The sequence below is a fragment of the Zerene cesonia genome, chromosome 29 (assembly GCF_012273895.1).
Source record: "Zerene cesonia ecotype Mississippi chromosome 29, Zerene_cesonia_1.1, whole genome shotgun sequence".
NCBI lineage: Eukaryota > Metazoa > Arthropoda > Insecta > Lepidoptera > Pieridae > Zerene > Zerene cesonia.
The window spans coordinates 905642-927223 of record NC_052130.1 but is presented as its reverse complement, the minus strand read 5'-3'; the positions used below and the strand labels follow the sequence as shown (position 1 = coordinate 927223).

The following is a 21582-nucleotide window of genomic DNA, read 5'->3' as shown; positions in this document are numbered from 1 at the left end:
ATATAATAAGTAAAAGAAAAAATAAAATTTAATACATATTATTTAATGTAAACTTAGTTTGATATCGCTTATGCAATATATGTGGAAAATAACATATATGTGGAAATTAGAAACCACAAAAACATTTCGTGGTTCATCGCGATAGCGTAGTGTTACATTTAATGCTGAAATTGATAAAAAAATATTATAAGTATTACAAGTATGGTATAATATCCGCAATTATTTATTTTTTCCATGTTAAGATCTTTTCCGAAATGCAATACTCAAAACTACAGATATTATTGAACTTATTAACTTTTAAAAAATTTAATTTCCGATCGATGATTCAACAGTACATTGTGTATAGCTACTTGGTATCTAAACAATGGATATACAATTATCGATGACAGTCAAGAATTAACATTGTATTCCAGAAAATGTTTTTTGCGAGACCTTTGCTGTCTACTGCATTTGTGAGACTAATAATATTAAATAAAATAATGTTCTTATTCTTTTTGTCTATTCATACTTTAGTAATGTTAATAAACGTAAAAATATGAGCATGCCTATGCATGTAAAACAATAGTACGTCTTACTTTTTTAAATAGGTAAATAAACATTAAAGACGACTATATTTATTTTTAATCGCAGAATAATCATTTCGATTATATGTTTCACTTGTGAAATAAGTACTATTCTATCTGTGATTGAGTGTCAAAATCAGCTGTAGCCTGTAGTATAAACTTCAAAATATGAAAGAAGGAAAGAATATATTTTGAACTATGTTTACATTCCAAAAATAGGTAAATTCCAGAAAGTATCCAAAATGATTGCTAGGCCGTGGACGGACGATTTGCCTAAATGCAGGAACGCGTGTGTAGCATCGTATTTCTCTCAACTCAGCAACGCCAGTTCCACCGACGACTATCTGTGTTTTTATTGTCAAACTGAGGATAATTCGTAAGTACACTTTTATCAACTTTTGTTCTCTGGCCATCTTCTTGTGTATATACACAAGAAGATCGAGACAAAAATTTAAATTGATTAATGTTTATATATTAAAAACGTGGAGGTTTGTGAGGATGGATAGTCTTTGTTACTTTTTCACGCAAACTTGATACTTGCCTGTAGCTTATATAGTAGAATAACATATACAGCGGGTGAAACGGCGGGGCGCAGCTAGTATAATGTACCTTAGTCCCCACCCTGAAGATATTAAACAATATAATATAGAGTGGGTAATTAATAATATATGAACATACCTTATTAACTGAGGGACAGAAAAGGTGAAATTATGCTACATTATTATATTATATTATATAAGTGGATTTAAATTTTACTCATAAAAAACCTCTCTATTTTTTACAAAATAGTGAACTAACAAGACTATTAGTTTTAAAAGCACAATTGCTAAGGTAACTTTTTTAAAATTTGTATGAAAATAATTTTGATTTTTAACTTCTTCATAACAAATTTTTATGATGTACATGTGTATGTTTTCAACCATAACTATTGCATTTACACTTGGTTTTGACTCACTTTTAGCAGACAGATTTAATTCAAGATTGAATGAGATGTAATTTCTGATTCAATGACAATTCAATAATTTCATGAGTTTACTTATGCATAATCTGTACACATGAGATAGTTTAGTTCATTAGAATCAATCATCATTAATATAAGTTTAGCTTTTGAAACTATTTTTATTATTGAAATTACTCGCTGTGCCCTGCGGTTTCATCTGCGTAACGCCGTCATACGCACGTACCCATCTAGCTATTTACATACCAAATTTCATTGCAATTGGTTCAGTAATTTTTGCGTAAAAGAGCAACAAATGCACACACATCCTTACAAACTTTCGCATTTATAATATTAGTAGGATTTATGACTCTGTAAATTATTAACATTATTAACTTCAGGTGTCTATATGGGGTGTTTGAGCCGCACAATGGGTTGGAGGCAGCAAGGTTTATCATGCAGAGAATGGCTGCTGAGCTACTTCTTCCACCTCCATCAATCAATAATACCGATGAAGAGATCAGGGAGCGGCTAAGGTATTTAAAAATTATAATATTTATTACTAGTATTAATACTTCTGACTGTCACTCGACCCATAGTCAATAAAAAAGGTACACTTGCAAGGTTTTTCTTGTACAGTTCCTGTTCCTATGGGATTGTCACAATCCTTTGTCAAAATTTCATCTGAATTGGTTTAGTGTTATTCTATGGACACACATATTACTATCTACTTTTATCCCAAGGGAGCATCTAATTGGGATAAAAAGTATACTATCACCCAAGTCAGCTCATACCCTGTCTGTATACCAAATGTCATCAAAGTCCGTTCAGTAGTTTCAGCTTGATATCTTTATCTATTTATTTATTTAATCCTTTATTGCACACTCAGAAGAACGTGTACAAATGGTGGTCTTATCGCTAGGTAGCGATCTTTTCCAGACTACCTTTATTTTGTGTAATTAAGTAGGATTATGGGACTTTACTTTTGTTCAAATGTGTTGTTCGAGATGTTAAGCAAAATCAGGTAAAGAAATAAATGTACAGACACAATTTTAAACATGAAGGAGAAATTAATCAATTGTCTTAAAACTTAAAAAAAATTCATTCACAAGTCTACCCTATCATTTGATGTTTCATCTCTATTCCAGAAATGCGTTCATTTCTGTGGAGAAAGCATACATCGAAAATTACGACGGCATGATAGCTGAACGCACGAGCTTGCAATACAGACTACAGACTCTTAATGAAACACAGGTAATTAATTATTAGAGATTACAACAATTTAACATTATGTGGCAGAAGAAAATTAGTTAAACGGTTGTTCAGTATCATTTTCTATTTTTTTTTCTACATTTGATAATTCGCAAACGAGCTGGTAGGTCGCCTGATGGTATGCGACCAACACTGCCCATAGACTTTTGTAGAAGCTGTACGCCTGTGCAAATAGATAAGTTACTTAAAAGTTGCTTTTAAAGATAAGAATGGATTAATGGAGGGAGTGCAGGATGGGACTTAGATGGGAAAGGAAAAGGATACGGGACTACGGAATTTACTGTAAGGAGTTTAAACTGTAAACCAATTTTATGAAGAGGAAGTATTCATCTGAAAAAATTCATGGACGGTGGGTTGCTTACTATCAGGCGAACCATAAGCTCCTTTGCCGACTATGCTCTAAAAAAAATTAAAAAAAAAATCCATTCCTTCTAGATATCGCAAAATTGCGACAACATCCTACACAGACTAAAAGAAATCGACCAACACCTGTCCGGGGGTGCAACTGTGGTATTGGCCCTAGTACACAACAACAAGTTGTTCGTAGCCAACGTTGGAGAGACGAGAGCTCTATTGTGCCGGACAGATGATAACTCTGTATTGCGAGTGGTTCAGCTCACAATGGATCACAGTTTGAACAATGAGGACGAGTTGTTGAGGCTATCGCAGTTGGGCTTGGATGTTAATAAGTTAAGGAATGGTGAGTGGCTACTATTATGTATGAGACATGATTTGAATGTGAAAATAAGTATTATACTCGATAAGGGTTGTTGTAAACAATTCTCAATATTTTTAACTATTTTAAAAAACTTTACTTTGTTCTAATGAATATTTATTTTTATGAAATATCTATGAAAATTTGTTACATTAAACTTTTTGAACATTTAGCAATTACAGAAAATTATTAGGATGTTTTTCCAATCACAATTACCTGTCCATTATAACCTGATTGACCCTAATGTTCCAAGGAAAATGTCTCAAAAGGCTATGAAGCAAGATACTTAAGGACGGACCCGAATTACGCAGAATTTCGTGCATTGACCTGGTATAGCCTATCTCTGTCGCACTTGCGGTAAAACAGTGCCTCCTGCTCACACGGGACGTATGACATCGCAAACGTGCGAATAGGCCGCATTTTATTTTTAGAGTAAAACATTATGTTGAATGTTTTTCACAAATATAACAATTTGGGGCAGCTTGCACCGGGGACGTACCAAACCCCAACAAAAGGCCGGCGTGAAATAGCATTCTGCTGTGTTTCGTTCAGTGAGTGGGGGAGCCGGAGGCCCATATACTTTACCTTATACTTCCAATCCTTTCCTTTATTCCTCTCAACAATCCTTTCTTAATCCCTTCCCAAATTAAAGTTGCCAATCCATTTGTAGAGGCTATTTCATAACAACTAACAATAATAAATATTTTCAGTGCAATACCTAGGTAATCAAACAGGCACCAGATGCCTAGGTAACTACCTAGTCAAGGGGCTGTACAAAGCATTTCCCAGCATCAGTGCAGCTGCCACCGAGCCAGTGGTTGCATTACCAGAAATACATGGCCCTATTGCATTGGATGAGTCTTGCAGGTTAGTATATCATGTTATTTTTGGTTAATTTACAAGTAAAATTCAATGTAAACAAAGATATTGTCATATAGTATTTGGAAGCATGTATAAATTTTTCTATTTTCTATAAAATATACCTAGATTAACTGTTATAATTTGAAAAATTATTCGATTCACTCTTTGTTTTATCTGTATAGTATTTTTTATTCATGGTATTAATTAAATTTATTTTCATTTTCTTGAAATAAGAAATAAATACTATATATATAATAATAATTAGCAAGTTTCAAATTAATTTGTTCAGATCTTATTAACATTCATTTCTACTCGATTCTTTCAGGTTTCTGGTTCTAGTCAGCGCCGGTGTATACAAACGAATCCAAGAGGTGAAGGGAAGCAGCGAAGAAACAAACAAACAACTCGCGCAGAAAATCGTTGAGAACTTCCGCAAACAGTCGGATTTCGCGCGCGTCAGTCACGCCGTCCTCGAAGAAATCGAAGATGAATTCCTCTCGTATTGCGTGAAAAATAATCTAACTCCAAAAGCAAACACGCACATAACCTTACTAATTCGCAATTTCAACTTCCTCCCGCCAATACCACAAAATGACAGCTGTCAAAAACAAAACGCATCTGTCAGATTCAATCCGATTGTGCAATCGAAATCGAATACGCTTTTGAATGAAATCGATTCTGAATTGTACTCGTCGGGAACAAATGAATGCGAAACGAATGATTCGAATGTTGACACTAATCGATCTATCGAATCATCGTCTGATATTTATCCGAATAGGCCGTATGAAAAGGATAAGAGAATAAAGGGTTATGTGGATTTTTCTTGTTATTACGAGAACGTAGCGAAGGCAAGGAAAAATGGGACATTACCAAGTTTTATAAAATAAATATTGTGTGTGTTTGAGATTAATAGCAATATTCTATGTTGATTTTATTAAATGGTTAAAAACAAATTGTTTTTTTTCTTTAATGTTTAATACTCTACATTTATCGTTTATCATCACCAAATTGGGAGCTTTTTGTATAAAATGTATGTAATATAGATAGAGCCACCTTCTTATTTATCGTATTTTTCGGATTACACATCCATTAATAGTAGAAGGACACTTAAGGGTAATGTTAGTACTTAAATTTAAATTAAAAAATTCGAATGAAATGAAGAAGAATGAAATTCATGAAGAAATACTACGACATACGTGATTTTTGTATTCGATTTGTATTTTGTAGGAAAGTATATGATACAATCTATATTTATATATCTTTACATAGATTAAAAACTACAAATACTTTATAAAAATGTAAAATAACCATTTAACAAGCTAAATTGAATAAAATTACAACTAAAACAGGACAGGTAAAAAATAAAACAAAATTAACCTAATAAATATTTATTAAAGATACATAGTATAATGTGTATAAAAAACGCAACATTTAAACTGGCTTATAATCCAACTTGCTCTCGAGTTTCTTATTGTCGGCCACTTTGCGAACTGCCTTCATGAGATCCTCCTGAAATTGGATAAAAATGTAAAACATTATATTGGCTTTTGCTTTAAAATAATTATTAAAAAAACACTTCAAATTGGCAGAACTACGCAAAAATTAAATAGGATCACATGACAAGTAACAGCTTTGAATATAAAAAGGATTAACAAAATCGGTTTAGCCAGTAAGTTAAAAGTCAAACACAAATAAAATACAGGTGAATTGAGAACCTCTTCCTTTTTTCGAAGTCGGTTCGGGACAAAGTCCCTTAATAATCTTATCTTAATAAATTTTACAGGAAAACTACCGATTGTAGAATTACTTTGAGTGAAGCTACAAAAGATAAACTCTATACGCATACATATTTATTATTTGTCGGATTAAGAAAGTTCTTGATTTTGATATAAAAAATTATACTATAAACAATGATGTACGTACGTCTTACGACCATAGCTAATGATAAAATCAATAATTTTTTATTGGATTATGATCACACACACACACAAAAATTACGTAATTACTAATATTGAGCATATTATTTTGTTGTGTTTGATTTAACGCGAGTATTATACATTTAGAAATTAAAAACTTTTTAACTGATTTTAAACGCGATTTATTCATTATATTATTAACCCGACGACCTGGGGACAGTCTCCCAGTGACCACGCTCGCTGTTAAGTGTTCGAAACGTCGAAACTACTACGACACTGCATACAGGTAGATTTTACTTTTTTTTTAATTCATATAATATATGTAGCACGGGCGAAGCCGGGGCGGGCCCTACTACTGTACAGCATACATATCACACAGCTTGCAGGCAAACATCACCTGTATGATGTACTCCCGCTCGGCGCGTATGGCGAAGAGGCCGGCCTCCGTGCACACGTTGCGCAGGTCGGCGCCGTTGAACGTGTCGGACAGCTTCACCACCGCCTCGTAGTCCATCTCGCCGTGCTTCGCGATCGGCGCCGCGTGGATCTTGAGGATCTCCAATCTGGTGTGTTTGTTTATTTTATTTATTTATTAACTCCTTATTGCTCTAGAAACATTATAAAAACCGTAATATAGATACATTATGAACAAATGGCGGTCTTATCGCTATATAGCGATTTCTTCCAGACAACCAGACGTACAGAGAGAAATTAGATAGAGGAGAGGAGTAGGGCAGAGCATATATATAATACGAAAGATAAAATATACATATATAGTACTATGAATAATGTCTATTATACATATTATAAACAATTAGATATAATATAAAAATAAATATATAAAGGTTTGAAACAGTATAGTTTATTAAGTAAAACAGGAAGAGTAGTAATAATTGTGTACCAGTACCTTAAATTTATTTATTAATATAGTAACAAGTAATTTACAGGTTTTACCCCAAAGCATTTCATGTTTAGTTTGCATGAAAAAATATAAAAAAAATAGTATACAATTTTCGTTTTACACTTAAATATTTTAAAACATTTGATTTATTAACATTACATATTAATATACAGTACCTGGATGACCGAGCTTTGCTCAGTTTAACTTCGTGAAGTTAGATTGTTTATAAGCGTTTTTTTCCAAGATCGTTTAGGCATTTTTAAGTGAACACGTGCATCAAGAAGACACAAAACAATATAAACAATTAGTCTAACCTCAAAGCAAACACTCATTGACTTCGTTACTTAGCAACGCCATTTGCGGGAACTTTAATTATTCACCAAAAAATAGTATTATTATTCGCCAATAGATGTCAGGAAGAGTCGCTAAGTTTAATTCGATAATACACGAATACGACATTTTCTAAAAAAGATTCCTAGCTAGATCGATTTATCGCCCCCGAAACCCCCTATATACTAGATTTCATGAAAATCGTTGGAGCCGATTCCGAGATTCCAATTATATATACATATGAATTATAAAATAAGAAATAAAAATAAGAATTGCTCGTTTAAAGGTATAAGATAAGATAAGATTACATAACATTGAATTATTTATTTATACATTTATAACAATATTCACACATACATATTAAATTTTTTTTTTTTAATTTATCATTAATTAATTATATATTTGTTTATTTAAATCATTATTCATATTAAATTTTTTTTTTTATTTACATATTAAGTTTATAATTTTTAAGTTTACAATATATAAAGCCGCCAATTTTTTACCTAGCTAGAGTGCTGGGCAAGCTGTATTTAGGATAAACAACCTGCTTATAAAGTCAAATATATATATTTATAGTAGTTTCTGCCCGCGGCTTCGCACGCGTTAAATTTCGAGTAGTTTAATAGATGTCATTATACACATATATCTTTCTCTTGAGTCATTCTATCTAATAAAGAAACCCCATCAAAATCCGTTGCGTTTAAAAGATTTAAGCATACATAGGGACAGAGAAAGCGACTTTGTTTTATACTATGTAGTGATGTGTATCGTTTTGTAAGTAAGGGAGTCAGAGGTGGGTTCATCCCTTCACTCATCCCAGTCATCTCCTTTATTCCTCTCGTCAATCCTTTCTTAATCCCTTTACGTCGTCTGCAAGCTACGTTAACGCCTCTGCAAAATTTTCCTGGACAGTGGTAACGCATGCTATCAGGCGATTTTTACCTTTACCGACTATGAAATAAAGCATATTAAAGCTCACCTAGCCTGTTCATTGGGCAGCGGTATCTCGATCTTCCTGTCCAACCTGCCAGGCCTCAACAGAGCCGGGTCCAGGGTATCCGGTCGGTTGGTGGCCATAATGATCTTCACTTGGCCGAGCGAGTCGAAACCATCCATTTGGTTCAGCAGCTCCATGAGGGTGCGCTGTATCTCTCTATCTGCACTCGTGCCCTCTGAGAAACGACGGCCACCTGGAAATATGTTATTGAGATTTAGCGATTGTTTTTTTTTTTTCATATTGATACGGTTGAAAATCTTGAAATCAGTATATTTTCTTATATAAATACTTACACATATAAATATCATTTTCTTCAAGTCGGTTAAAACTATAAACATACCGATAGCATCAATTTCGTCCATGAATATGATGCAAGGCTGGTGATCGCGGGCGTAGTTGAACATCTCCCTGATGAGCCTGGCCGACTCCCCGATATACTTGTCCACTATGGCTGACGATACCACCTGAAGTTGGTGCCATAATTATTATAATATTATGTTAATTAATAATATTTATCTCTTCATAGTTCAGCTAGAAAAACAATACACACAGTAGATGGAGAAATAAAGACATGTTAATAGGAAAAAGATTTAGAAAAGGCAGTTTAAAAAAAAAGTAGGTAGAGATCTTTTCGAGACTACTGAGAACTTGAGATTATTTATGCAATGATCATTACAATGGAGTTAACTTTAAAATATGTACATATATGTTAAACTTATACAGCTGCACGCCCTGGCTCTGCTGGGGTAGTCTTTAATCGTAATTGAAAAAAATATAACCATCCCGTCTTCTAAGTTTGATCATAGTGCACATGGTGTGCGAATTTGATTAAATTCGGTTGAGTAGTGTAGGAGTCCATCGCGGATAAACAATGGAAGACGTAATTTAAAAACGCTTATTGAACGAAAAAATGGCAAAACAAAAAAAAAAAAGCAATAAAAAAGAGCTTGCAAATATTTAAATTATTTTACTTACCTTCAAGAAGTTGGCATCGAGCTGCGAAGCTACAGCTCTAGCCAGTAACGTCTTGCCTGTACCAGGGGGCCCGTACAACAAGCAGCCCTTGGGTGGAGTGATGCCAACTCGGACAAACAGTTCCGGGTTCAGTAAAGGCAGTTCGATCACCTGTAGTTATGGTGGGTAATGTTTGCAAATAATATTTTTAATATATTATGCCATATAATGAAGTGAGATCACATGGAAGGCAACAGTTATCAATGAAACAAAGTATCATTTGATCGGAATGGCAAATTATGAGAGGAAGGAATGCTTGCTCGTGGGCAGATTTAGTTGTTCAATGACACTCAGTCATAGCTATAAACTGATATATTTAATATAAGTCTGCTATAAAACTTAAAATTAAACATAAGACATAAATTTACAAATATATTTTGAATACTCTCAGTTATAAAATAGAGGGCTTAATATGTAAACTAAAAATGTAATATGAAAAAAGCTGCCTGCTTAAGCATCAGCTAATAGTCATTTTGTAGCGAAATGAAAAAACAGTTAACCTCTCTCAATTGCCTGATCTGCTCTTGAAGTCCTCCAATAGCTGAGTAGGTAACGTCTCCGGGATCCTCATGGCTCATGTTGTACACCAAAGGATCCACCTGTCAACAATATGTTATTAGATATAGATAAGTTCTTAGATTATATATAATAGATAAAAACACGAAATTACAAACTTTGTCCATGTCCCACTGTTCCTGATATCTTATACCTTTAAACGAGCAATCTTGTATATATATATATATATATATACAATATATATATATAATTGGAATCTCGGAATCGGCTCCAATGATTTTCATGAAATTTAGTATATAGGGGGTTTTATAGCTAGGAATTTTTTTTAGAAAATGTCATATTCGTGTTTTATTCGTGTTTTTTTTTCCCCTGACATCTATTGGTGAATAATAATACTATTTTGCTTCGTAGATAGCTGGACAACTGAAATAACACATAGGTACTTTTTACCGATATTCCTACGGGATACGGACTTACGCGGTTTCAACCGCGGGTCACAGCTACTACATTATTATACTAGCTGTTCGCCCCGGCTTTGCTCAGGGTACATATATAGCCTATGTCACTCAGCGAAAGTGCAGCTTTCTAATGGAAAGAATTTTTAAAATTGGTCCAATAGTTATTGAGTTTATCCATTACAAACAAACAAATTATTCTTCTTTATAATATTAATAGATAATAGTCATAGTAGTAGATAACATACATTTTTGCTTAGATTAAAAAGCTGTTTATTTTCGTATGTAATGTATAACCTGTTCGTGCACAGCACAAAGGTACTTTTATTATTTAAATGCATGTAGTTATAAAACCTACCTTTACCTTACCTACTATTTACTTATATCTGGCATTATTACAATCAAATATTATAAAAAAAGAAAAAAGGCATGACCGCTATTATAAGACCCCCCTGGCATTATGGATCTAGATACAATCTCGCTAGTATGAACATTAGATGTTGTTATTTACCTCTCTAGGCAGATGTCTCATGATGGTCAGTGTGGTCATATCCAAAGCAACCCTTGTGCCACCCTTTAGCTTATTCTTGTCAAGCTGACGCCTGCAGCCAACGACATAGCGTGGGCCATTTGTTGCTTTTACTATAACTATAAAGTGATATGGATATTTAGTAACTTATTTTTAAAAACTTTTTAAATAATTTTGGTGTAAGTAGGTATATGTGTATAGATAATATACCTTAGGTTATAAACGAAAGTTGAATCTTCAAAAGTTAATGTATAAAATGTATTGAGGTTTTGGTATGTATTCATATTGTATGGTAGTACTTACATTTCTCTTCAGTTAGCTGTTTTAGCACTTCGCCAACAATCTGACCAACACTTTGTAAAGCTTTCAAATCATTTTCACTTTTATCGTACTGTTTTGTGAGGTCTTTTAGCTGTTCTCTCACTGAAAACAATTAAATAATTAATTAATTACCAAATAATCTAAATTATGCATAATAATATCCCTAAGAAACATGAAAGAAAGGAGATAAACAAATTCTATGAACAAAACACTTGGATGATTCGGCAGAAATCGAAAAGTAAACTCGAGATACTAACTGTCTTTGAGCCTGGATTCAACTTCTTTGTGCTCCATGAGCTTCTTGCGGTAATCCTGAAATGCTTTTTCCCTTATTGAGTCCATTTTAATAAGATTTGTTAACTTTATCTTCAATAAACGCTAGCTCAATGCCAGCGATATGATATTTGAGATTTGGCTAGACGTTTCAATTGACATAAAGTATGACAGATATAGAAATATGGTATAGCCATATAGGCGTCATAAAAAAACATTTGAAATAGGTAGATTTTTTAAACATATATTATAACAATATATGCATGTTAACAAAAAAACCGCATTAAATAAAATTAAATTGTTGGGTTACATTATTGTTCACGATTTATGAAACTTTAACAGTGCCATCTAGTAAAATGTAGAGTAAATATTGGTTTCTACTCTTGAATAGAAGATGGCGCTGTATCATACAAATTAATTTTACAGTAAATTACATCAAATACAAATATCTATGAATGAATTAATTTTTTTAGAATATAGAAATAGCAATGGATAATTTACTATAAATACCCAGATGCGTTCAAATTTTTGGTATGTTATAATATGATCAAATAATCAATCAATCAATTTGTAGAGGCGTAAGGTCTGTAATCGACTTTGCGCCTCTACAAATGTTTATGGGCGGTGGTAACGCTTACCATCAGGCGTCCCACCAGCTCAATTGCCGACTGTGGCATAAAAAAAAATAAAAAAAATATGTATACATATATTTTGTAACTAATTAAATTAAAGATATAGTTATGATTTTGTAATTTCACAGCTGTGTTACCATCTACTATTTAAAAATGCCACGAAAGCACTTTGCACGTCGTAGATTTTTATTGATCATAACTCTATAATATTACTAGATAACTTAAAACTAGTTTAGATCGTCAATTTTTCAAGGGTTATCGCCCGATTTGATAAAACTGCAAATATATAAAATAAATGACATTAGAGGTAGAACCTTTTCTTTTATAATTAAATCAAAAATCAAATTGTACGTAACTGTCACAGCATTTTTCGTGGATTATTTATTGGTTTACACAAAGTTAGGAATTGTTTTTATAAAAATGTTTTACACGCTTTTTTGATATTTTACTTTTGAATATGATCATTTGTGGCAGGTCAAATTATTACAAATCGAGAAACTTTTAGACAATTTCTTCAAATGTATGTAATGTTAATTTGAAATCATAGAAAAAGCGAAAAATATAACAACGTAGGTGTAAGTTGTTGGCAGCCCTAGTTTTATGTGACTTCAATAAACTCTAATCTCATGTTATATTAGTTGATGAAATGGACCAAAAACGGCTGACGATGTTCAAAACGTTTAAAAATTTTAAAATCAAAATTAGGATAGATTAGACAGGATGTAGGTATGAAGTAGACAGTGTTTAATTTATGCAATATGTTAAATATCTTTTTAATCATTTTACCGATTTCGTCGAAAAGAAAGTTCCACGTTCGACTGTACTTTTTTTAATTATATATGTGTTACTAAAGAAAATTTACCGTAAAAAAACGTGTATGACAATGGACAATCGAAAATATTACAATTGCGCCTGGAGGAGTGGGCTTTTATCAAACCCAAATATACGAGTATTTTAAAAACTAAAAGAACAATTACATTTCGTCTATATTCAAGATATTTAGAAACAAAGAATTATCACAATTGGTGTGTGTAAACAAAGGACAGTACGGGAGTTTTATCGCGAAAGAAATTAAAAATGAAACTTTTGTATTAATTCTTTCTGTTGATAACATCGTCGTTTAGTGCTATTTCTTTGTTGCTTTCTTTCTCTCTTTTTATATTCTTTTGTGTTAAATGAGCGATTTTTAGATGTTCTTGTGTGGAACTAAAGGAACAATACTTGGAACTTAAAAATGTGTGATTATATCAATTTATATTTATTTTATTTTCATTTATTTGCATTTAGCCGATTATCAAGCATAGAAACTAGTCCTTTATAAAGGGTTTAAGAATGCATTTAAAGTATTTAACGGCCATTTTGTTCAATGCAAGGCATAAAGTAAAATAATTAAACAGTAATTGTGGAAAGTTTTGGCGCGTCTGCAAAGTTTTATTCATTACAATTTCGAATTATGCTTGATTTCAATATTATGCTTACATACAAATTCCAATGTGTTATAAGAGTATTGAATATTTAACTGTTCCTAAACTTTAATTGGGACCTTACTTTCTATAGGAAATTCTATGAAAATTTAACACTATAACCACTCTTTAAAATATGAGAGTCATTTTAATCGACTCAAAAGCGTGATAGTGATAAATTCGGATACGCCTATATTAACAAACTAGCTGACCCGGCGATCTTCGCAACGCCAAAAACATTTTGTATGAAACATTTACCTTTTTTATCCCTTAAACCTTCCCTGGACTCTTATGAATACATCGAAGCTAAGATTATCAACATCGGCTACGCCATTCTCGAGTTTTAGCGAGACTAACGAACAGCATTTGATTTTTATATAATATATAAGATTAACTGCTTCACACAGCTTCAGCTGTACCACAGATAACATAATCGTGCGGCCTAGTATACTAGTAATAATACTATTTTAGGTCGCACGATAAAAAAAAGGGTACGACCTTTCATCTCCTCTTCTGCTTTCCTCACCTTGGAGACAGAATTTATCAAAACTCTCTCAGCGGATACCTATATCATAGTGGCCAATCGGACATGCAGATATACAAATTTCACGCCGATCAGTCCAGTAGTTTGGGCTGGGCTACTATACTACTATCGTCAGTACCTAATATTGCATTGAAAAATGTTTTAGAAATGTACCATTTACCATCGCTGCCACTTGAAGTTATGGAAACCGAACTTTGTAATTATATCCTTCTATCCTACTATCCTACTAATATTATAAATGCGAAAGTTTGTAAGGATGTGTGTGTGTTTATTGCTCTTTCACGCAAAAACTACCAAACCGATTGCAATGAAATTTGGTACGTAGATAGCTGGACAACTGGAATAACATATAGGCAACTTTTTAACCCGATATTCCTTCGGGATACGGACTTACGCGGATGAAACCGCCGGGCGCAGCTAGTTGAATCATAAAAATGGGTAATTATTATTATATCATAACCATTATGATAACAAAATATCCTTATCAAACCAGTTCTTATTAAAACATCTAGGTAATATCACTACTTATTCTACTCTTAGAGGATCACGCTCGCTGCCAGTAAATTACACTAATTTATATATAAATGTTAAAGCACTAAAGTTTTTCTTCATTAAGTAAAATATATTTTCACAGATTAGATAGAACAGTTATTTAACGAGTAAAATCCAGTGTAGTTACAAGTATTTATCTACATTCTCAACTAGACTGTGACTTAAATGTATCGTTTCTTTTATACTGCAGTTCGCTTTAAATTTTCTTTTAAAAGTTATTGTAACCTTTAAACTCGGTTCCGACTATAATTTTAAGATAGAAAGGCAAATATTTAAACTATATCAAGTATTAAACTATCGGCAAATAACAAATTAACAAAAGGAATTTTTTTCAAATTGTATGGAACTGCTACAAATAAATAATTATTTTTAAAAGAACACTAAATCTCCTTCAAATTGTCATTACTTGACTATATTTAAATGAGACAGCATGACAGGTATCAGCTTAAAAAAACATAAAACGGGTGGTTTTATGATTCTACCCCGTAAAAAGCAATAAATACGAAAAGTACAGCCTAATTAATATCATCCTTCTATCTTTGAAGTCGGTTGAAAAATAAATCGAATATTATCATATATTAGCTGCGCCCCGCGGTTTCACCCGCGTAAGTCCATATCCCGTAGGAATATCGGGATAAAAAGTTGCCTATATGATATTCCAGTTGTCCAGCTTTCTACGTACCAAATTTCATTGCAATCGGTTCAGCAGTATTTGCGTGAAAGAGCAACAAACACACACACATCCTTACAAACTTTCGCATTTATAATATTAGTAGGATAGGATAGTAGGAAGTAGGATAGTAAGATACTTGAGGTATTCCTTACAGAATTACGTTGAATGATAATACTACGCAATATTCCGTGACAATCACCCAATCTTATGAATTGAGATATATTAAGCTTCACAACAAGTTGGTGGCTGAGTGGTGAGAACCTTGGACTTCAAAAACGATAAGTCGGGGTTCGAGACCGGGCGAGCGTGCAGGAAATAAATTGATTTTTCAATTTATCTGCGCATGTGGATAACATCACCACTGCTTAAACGGTGAAGGAAAACATCGTGAGGAAACCGGCATGTCCAAGAATTAAAAGTTCGACGACATGTGACATCTGCCAACCCGCACTTGGCCAGCGTGGTGGATTATGGCCTGAACCCTCATAGGAGGCCTGTGTCCCAGCAGTGGGAACATATATGGGCTGATGATGATGATGAAGCTTCACAATGCCTCTCTCCAGTAAGACGAGAATGCAGAAGGGCCCTCCCCGTGCACAAATTGTTTATTTTTATTACAACCTAATGCACTTAATTGTACGTTAATTCTTCACTGAACACCCCATTACTACTTATATCCTTCGCTAAGAAACCGCGAGAACTTGTATGAAAGTTTAAATAAGGTACGAAATTTTATTAAATATTTTGTGTAGTTTTTGTAGTTTGTACAGTGCTGAAGTTTTTATACAAATTGAATTTGAAATGATAGTAATAGTGCAGTTGTTACGTTCTTTGCGGATGTGTGTTAAAGGCGTGTTTGAATATAACCAGCCCTGTCAAAAAATGAACCGTATAAATGTCAGTTCTGCGCCTGATTTTCCACTGGTCGAATTTGACTTAACTCATCATCAATCACAAAAAAATCACATCAAAGCATTAGGAATCAATTCGAAGCAGTAGGCTATGGCCATATTTGAGAGAGGGTGTAGTTTCGATTTTTGTTGTGGATTTTCGGAAATAAATGGGTCAAATTTAATTTTTAGGCTTATAGCATTAAAATGAGAAATTTTGAAAGAATAGAAAAAAATTGATTTGTTATCGGGTGCCCCTTAGGCAGATAAAACCGGGTCAGTCATGTACAAAAGGTTCACTTACCCGTTCTTGAAATATATTTGTCTATCTCATTAGAGACTAGAAGAATGCACATGTATGTGTCAAGAAATATATAATAAAATGAGGGAGCATGTACCATCAAAGTTTCACGTGTTATTTATTATTTATGTTACTCGTGGACCCGGCGAACTTCGGGAATTAATAGGGACATTATTATTAATGTCCCGTTGCCATGGCAACCATTACGATCTAATTTCGTATCGTGAAATTGTATTTTTATTCTTCGTAATGGTTTAAAAATCATTAAGCCCAGCCGTTCTTTAGCAATAATAGTGAGAATTAACTATATAATATAAAAAATAGGTGCAATTATGCATGAAACTTTAGTCTTTAACCTGTTAAAAAAACACTTCAAAATTCGTTAAGCATCTAAGCATACACAGAAACAAACAGACAGACAGTGAGCGATAAGCGACTTTGTTTTATCCTGTGTTGTGATATCTGGACACCGGTCAACGGTAGTCCTATCCTCTACGAATGTGGTGATCGCTCATCATCACGCGAACCACCAGCTCAGTTGCCCGCTAAAAAAAAAAATGTTTTATCCACAACATTTCTCAAATAATTTTTTATATCTAGCAATCTCTTCTATCATACATCTGGCAATCTAAACCCAACTTGGTGAGCGCCGTGTATTGAATTTTAGAATAAAATATTACACAACACACAGCGGATATGCAATTTACCTGAAGCAGAAACGTGCCTGTAGAATGCATTGTAAAATTTTAAACAGTAATATTTGTGCAGTCTATTCTTGTTGGTTATGTTAGAAGGATTCTCTTTGATACAAAGCGAGTACACTATAACCAGATCAAGTATTAGAGCTCCTGCATTGAGAGGGCATAATATGTTAGTTGCTTTTTAAATAACTTATTGTTTCATGTTTAATCGCTTTGGTAATGGGATTTAGATGTGGTTATTTGTGCAGGAAAGTAAATAGTCATGTGCAGCCATAGATCACATATAAAATAGATAATATATACATTATAGTGGGTTTTGTTATAGACTAGATACTGCCCGCCGAGTCGCTCGCGCTGGACTTCTTCGTATACATCGTTTTTAATTCCAAAAAAAAAACAATTTTTGGCTAAAATAAAAAGTTAAAACGTCTTCATTTTTAAGACCTAATCGTATGACACTTCGTTTAATTTCATTTCCGAGAATTCAAGTTTTCATACCACTGATACATGGAGCCTCTTGTATTGTCTATCACATTATAAAGTTTTGTCGAAATCTGCCATGTAGTTTTTACATGATCGATGCACATACAAATAGACGAAAAAAATGCTAATTATTGTTTTGGCGTCTATGAAATATGTATATGATGTATTCATTGTCACGCAACAAAACTCTCTCTATTCTTCTTGAAAATTATTATAGTTTATTTAAATTGCTAGCTGCGCCGCGCGGTTTCACCCGCGGACGAACCGAACCGACGAACCACGGGCGATAGCAAGTATATTTTCGCGTTCACAATATTAGAAGGACAGATAAGACTGCAGAATTGAAATTTAATTGTTTTCTACAAAAACCAACGATTAGATAAAGAGTACTGGCTTCTTGCTTAAATTTACCAATAACAGATTTTTTAAAGCTATAACCAATCTCATCACATGCGATAATAATTTTCAAAATCTATCCCTCCCATTAGAAATTGTACATTATATTAAAAAAAAGACCTTATCATAACTGTTCTGTCACCAACGACCCATTTAAAATAAGCATTATAAAAGAATCGTCATCTTATCCACAACTTTCAGCATGTCTGCTGGCGCTATAAAGCTTTGGTGTAAAAATAACTTGCTACACGTTTACGGGGTAAGTTTTAAGTGATTGAAGGAGTCGACACGTGTTAAGTAAACCCAGTGGTGGTCTGAATTAGCGAAATAATGTTCAAAATTACGCTAGAGAGTGATAAAATTTAACTTTGTGATAAAAGCTGGAGATCGAGGGATATTCTAATTTATCATGTCTGGTGGTTCGAATTAAAACTCCATTTGTTTTGATGATACATTTATTGTAGAAGATAGGCGAATCACGCTATAAGCGATCACGTTGATATACCTTATAACGTTTGTTAATAAGACATTTTGAAAGAATAGAAAAAATTCGATTACGCCATTTGCCGTTTCGTGGCGACGTCAGACATCTAGGCCACCTGTGATCCCGCCTCAGCTGTCGAATTTGTTTTGCTCTTTCGACATCATATGCGTAAGGGTACACCCTAGGAGATCTATTGTTCGAAACCCGCCTGGGAAAATGCACGACGATGATACTTAAAACTATTCACAGCTCAATTAAGTACATCATAGAATAAAATAAACTCAAATATCACACTTTATTTACATTTTACATCCGCTTCTCATATGGTGGTCCGCCATCATCTTCCACGTAGCAACAATTTAAAACGCCAGGACAAAATAAAGGCAGGCAACCGACAAATAGGCTCATTACAAACGGGCAGCTCATAATTACACACGGACTGAGACACATTCGTAACTAAAGAAATATCCGTTTCGGATTTCAGGATAATATATAATCAATCAATATTCAAATGCTCTTTAGCTCTTTGTTTACTTTGTCAAACAGTTATTTCTTTTAAGTCTTTCAATGTTTATACTTCTTTGCTTTTAAATTCAAATTAAATTCTCTAGTTCTTTTCTAGCTTCTTTCGTTTAAATTTAAATGTATGTCTTTAATTTCTTTTGTGTTGTTACACTATCGTTTTATTTGAATTAAATTACATTTTTAGCTTCTTGTCTTTATTGTAACGCTTAGTTGGAAAGAAAATAATAAGGTTGGTTCAGATGTTGTAATTATAAGAGGATTTTATTTGAACTTCTGATGAAATCTAGATCAGACTATTCGTTATTCAGAGTTCAACATAAGTTCTTATTCTAGAATCTATTTGAAACTCGAACAGGATCCTTTGTTGCTTGTTGCTTGCTTTTTCTTTTCTGGTATCGAACAATCCGATTTTTCCGAATTATTACCCGATAGAACGTAGTTCATACAACAGTCAAAACATGGTATACATGAAACAAACGGACTTACTATCAATGGTAATAGAAAACACATGTGAAAATTGTTGTAATACGAAACGCTTGATATTTAAAATTTTCGTAATTATTAAATTAAATTTTATATAGAGATAACCACTAGAAATTTTGTTGAATTTTATAAATTACAATTCGTTATGTCAGAACATAGATAAAAAATGTAAATGTCAAATGTCAAATCATGGACAAGAAGAAGAGATTAAAGAGATCGATAACCTACATTAAAGATTGACAATTAATAATTATTAATTGTTTTATATATTAGCGAAATTGATATATTATTCATGGTAAGTTAAGAATATAATACAATATGTTGCAATCTTTTTACACAGCTAAGCTTAGGACTGGTTTATAATAATAGATATAGATAGAATACCAATAAATGATGTACTGCTGCTGCTACTAGAATAAGCGTTCACACTTTATAATATGACCAGTATATCAGGAACGTTCTTAGTAAACACGACCTAGTTTGTATGATGAAAACGAACCCAAAGCGAAATGAAATCCAAAAGTTTCAGTCAAAATTAACTTTGGCACAGTCTGTAGTGAATAGCGCCAAAATTTGACAAGTATAACTTTGGAATAGTTTAATATACCTACGTCAAATTCAGCGGATTGCCGCTCTTTTTAAAGAAATAAAGAAAGAATTTTATTATTGTTGTTTACCGGAATTTATGTTTTTAAATTAAAGCTTTAACAATGGACCAAGAATTATGTTTTCTTTTTAATTTATAATGAATGTTTAAGTGATTTGTAACAGTGAAAAGTGACTTGTAACCGTGACGTAGTTCAATTACAAACGTGTCTGAATTAATCGTGTTTTTATCCGATAAAAGTGTTTGTGTTACAAAAGGATAGACCTTCTTTTTTAGAGAATTACAGCAATATTATAAAATGTCGTATTTACCGTAGAGACGAGGAAAAATGCCCAAAGCGAACGAAGAAATAAGTATGTTGATTCTTTTGTAGAGACTTTTGTTAATAAAATCTTAAATGTGATTCCTTTGCGGTCTGTGTTATAAGTATTTGAATCGGACTTTTTAATTTCGGCGGCAAATAATGTTATGCAATCAAAGTGCTTGTTTTCTTGAATCAAAGTTTTGCTGGATATGTGTAAAATTTGATCTTTTAATCAATTCATGAGCAACGTTAACTGCATCTGCTTCAAAGGTATAAAATGAATGCATTGCATTTTTAAAATGATGACATCAAGTGACTAAAGAGATTTCGCTAAGTTTTCTTCTTATTTGTCAAACTGTTCGTTCTTTTTTATGTGATAATATAATATTTTTGTGATTTGATAATACATAGACAAGAATAAAAAATACGCTAAAGCTTAAACCTATACGTATCACGGATTCTCTATGTCTATTAATGATTTGATTTCTCTGTAAAAGTGTACCATAAAAAGTCCCCTTCTACACTTATAGTACACTTCTAGAAGTGTACCATAGATTAAAAACACTGTTTATTTAAGTAAATCATTTTTCTAAACATACAAACAATTTACAGTACTCGCATTGTGTATTTATTTCTAAATAACTGTTATTGTTCTACAAATTGCGTAATCAAAATCCTATTCAAATTCGAAAGCAGTACCCAATTCATCACTCATATTCTAAGAAACGTTCAGAAATCTCACTTAATACCCCACATTATTCAGAACAGAATTAATCGTTAAATACCGCGGCAATAATATCGTGATATTAAATTAATTAAAACTTCAAGCTCTGATTTGTCGAGTTATTAACTTCCGTTCAACTTGACTCCTAACTTAATGCTTAAGTGAATTCGCGTTAACTTCAATACGGGCTAATTGCAAATAATAATATCTCGGGCGGGGC

At 32.9% G+C, this 21582-nt stretch overlaps 2 protein-coding genes across 2 annotated transcripts; one reads left to right on the top strand and one right to left on the bottom strand.

Annotated features, from left to right (window-relative positions):
• The first annotated feature begins 698 nt into the window (after positions 1-698).
• LOC119837940 (TGF-beta-activated kinase 1 and MAP3K7-binding protein 1-like) lies at positions 699-5294 on the top strand. Its single transcript, XM_038363734.1, has 6 exons — positions 699-939; positions 1902-2036; positions 2649-2754; positions 3208-3472; positions 4198-4354; positions 4674-5294. Exons 1-6 carry the CDS (start codon positions 806-808, stop codon positions 5233-5235), a joined length of 1359 nt encoding a protein of 452 aa, XP_038219662.1. The 5' UTR covers positions 699-805; the 3' UTR covers positions 5236-5294.
• A 426-nt stretch (positions 5295-5720) lies between these two features.
• LOC119837876 (26S proteasome regulatory subunit 10B) lies at positions 5721-11770 on the bottom strand. Its single transcript, XM_038363657.1, has 9 exons — positions 11585-11770; positions 11310-11429; positions 10989-11125; positions 10007-10105; positions 9468-9617; positions 8833-8956; positions 8475-8685; positions 6662-6827; positions 5721-5857 (listed from the first exon to the last, which is right to left on the bottom strand). The coding sequence occupies exons 1-9, from the start codon at positions 11667-11669 to the stop codon at positions 5780-5782; spliced, it is 1170 nt and encodes a 389-aa protein (XP_038219585.1). The 5' UTR covers positions 11670-11770; the 3' UTR covers positions 5721-5779.
• Between the last annotated feature and the right edge of the window lie 9812 nt (positions 11771-21582).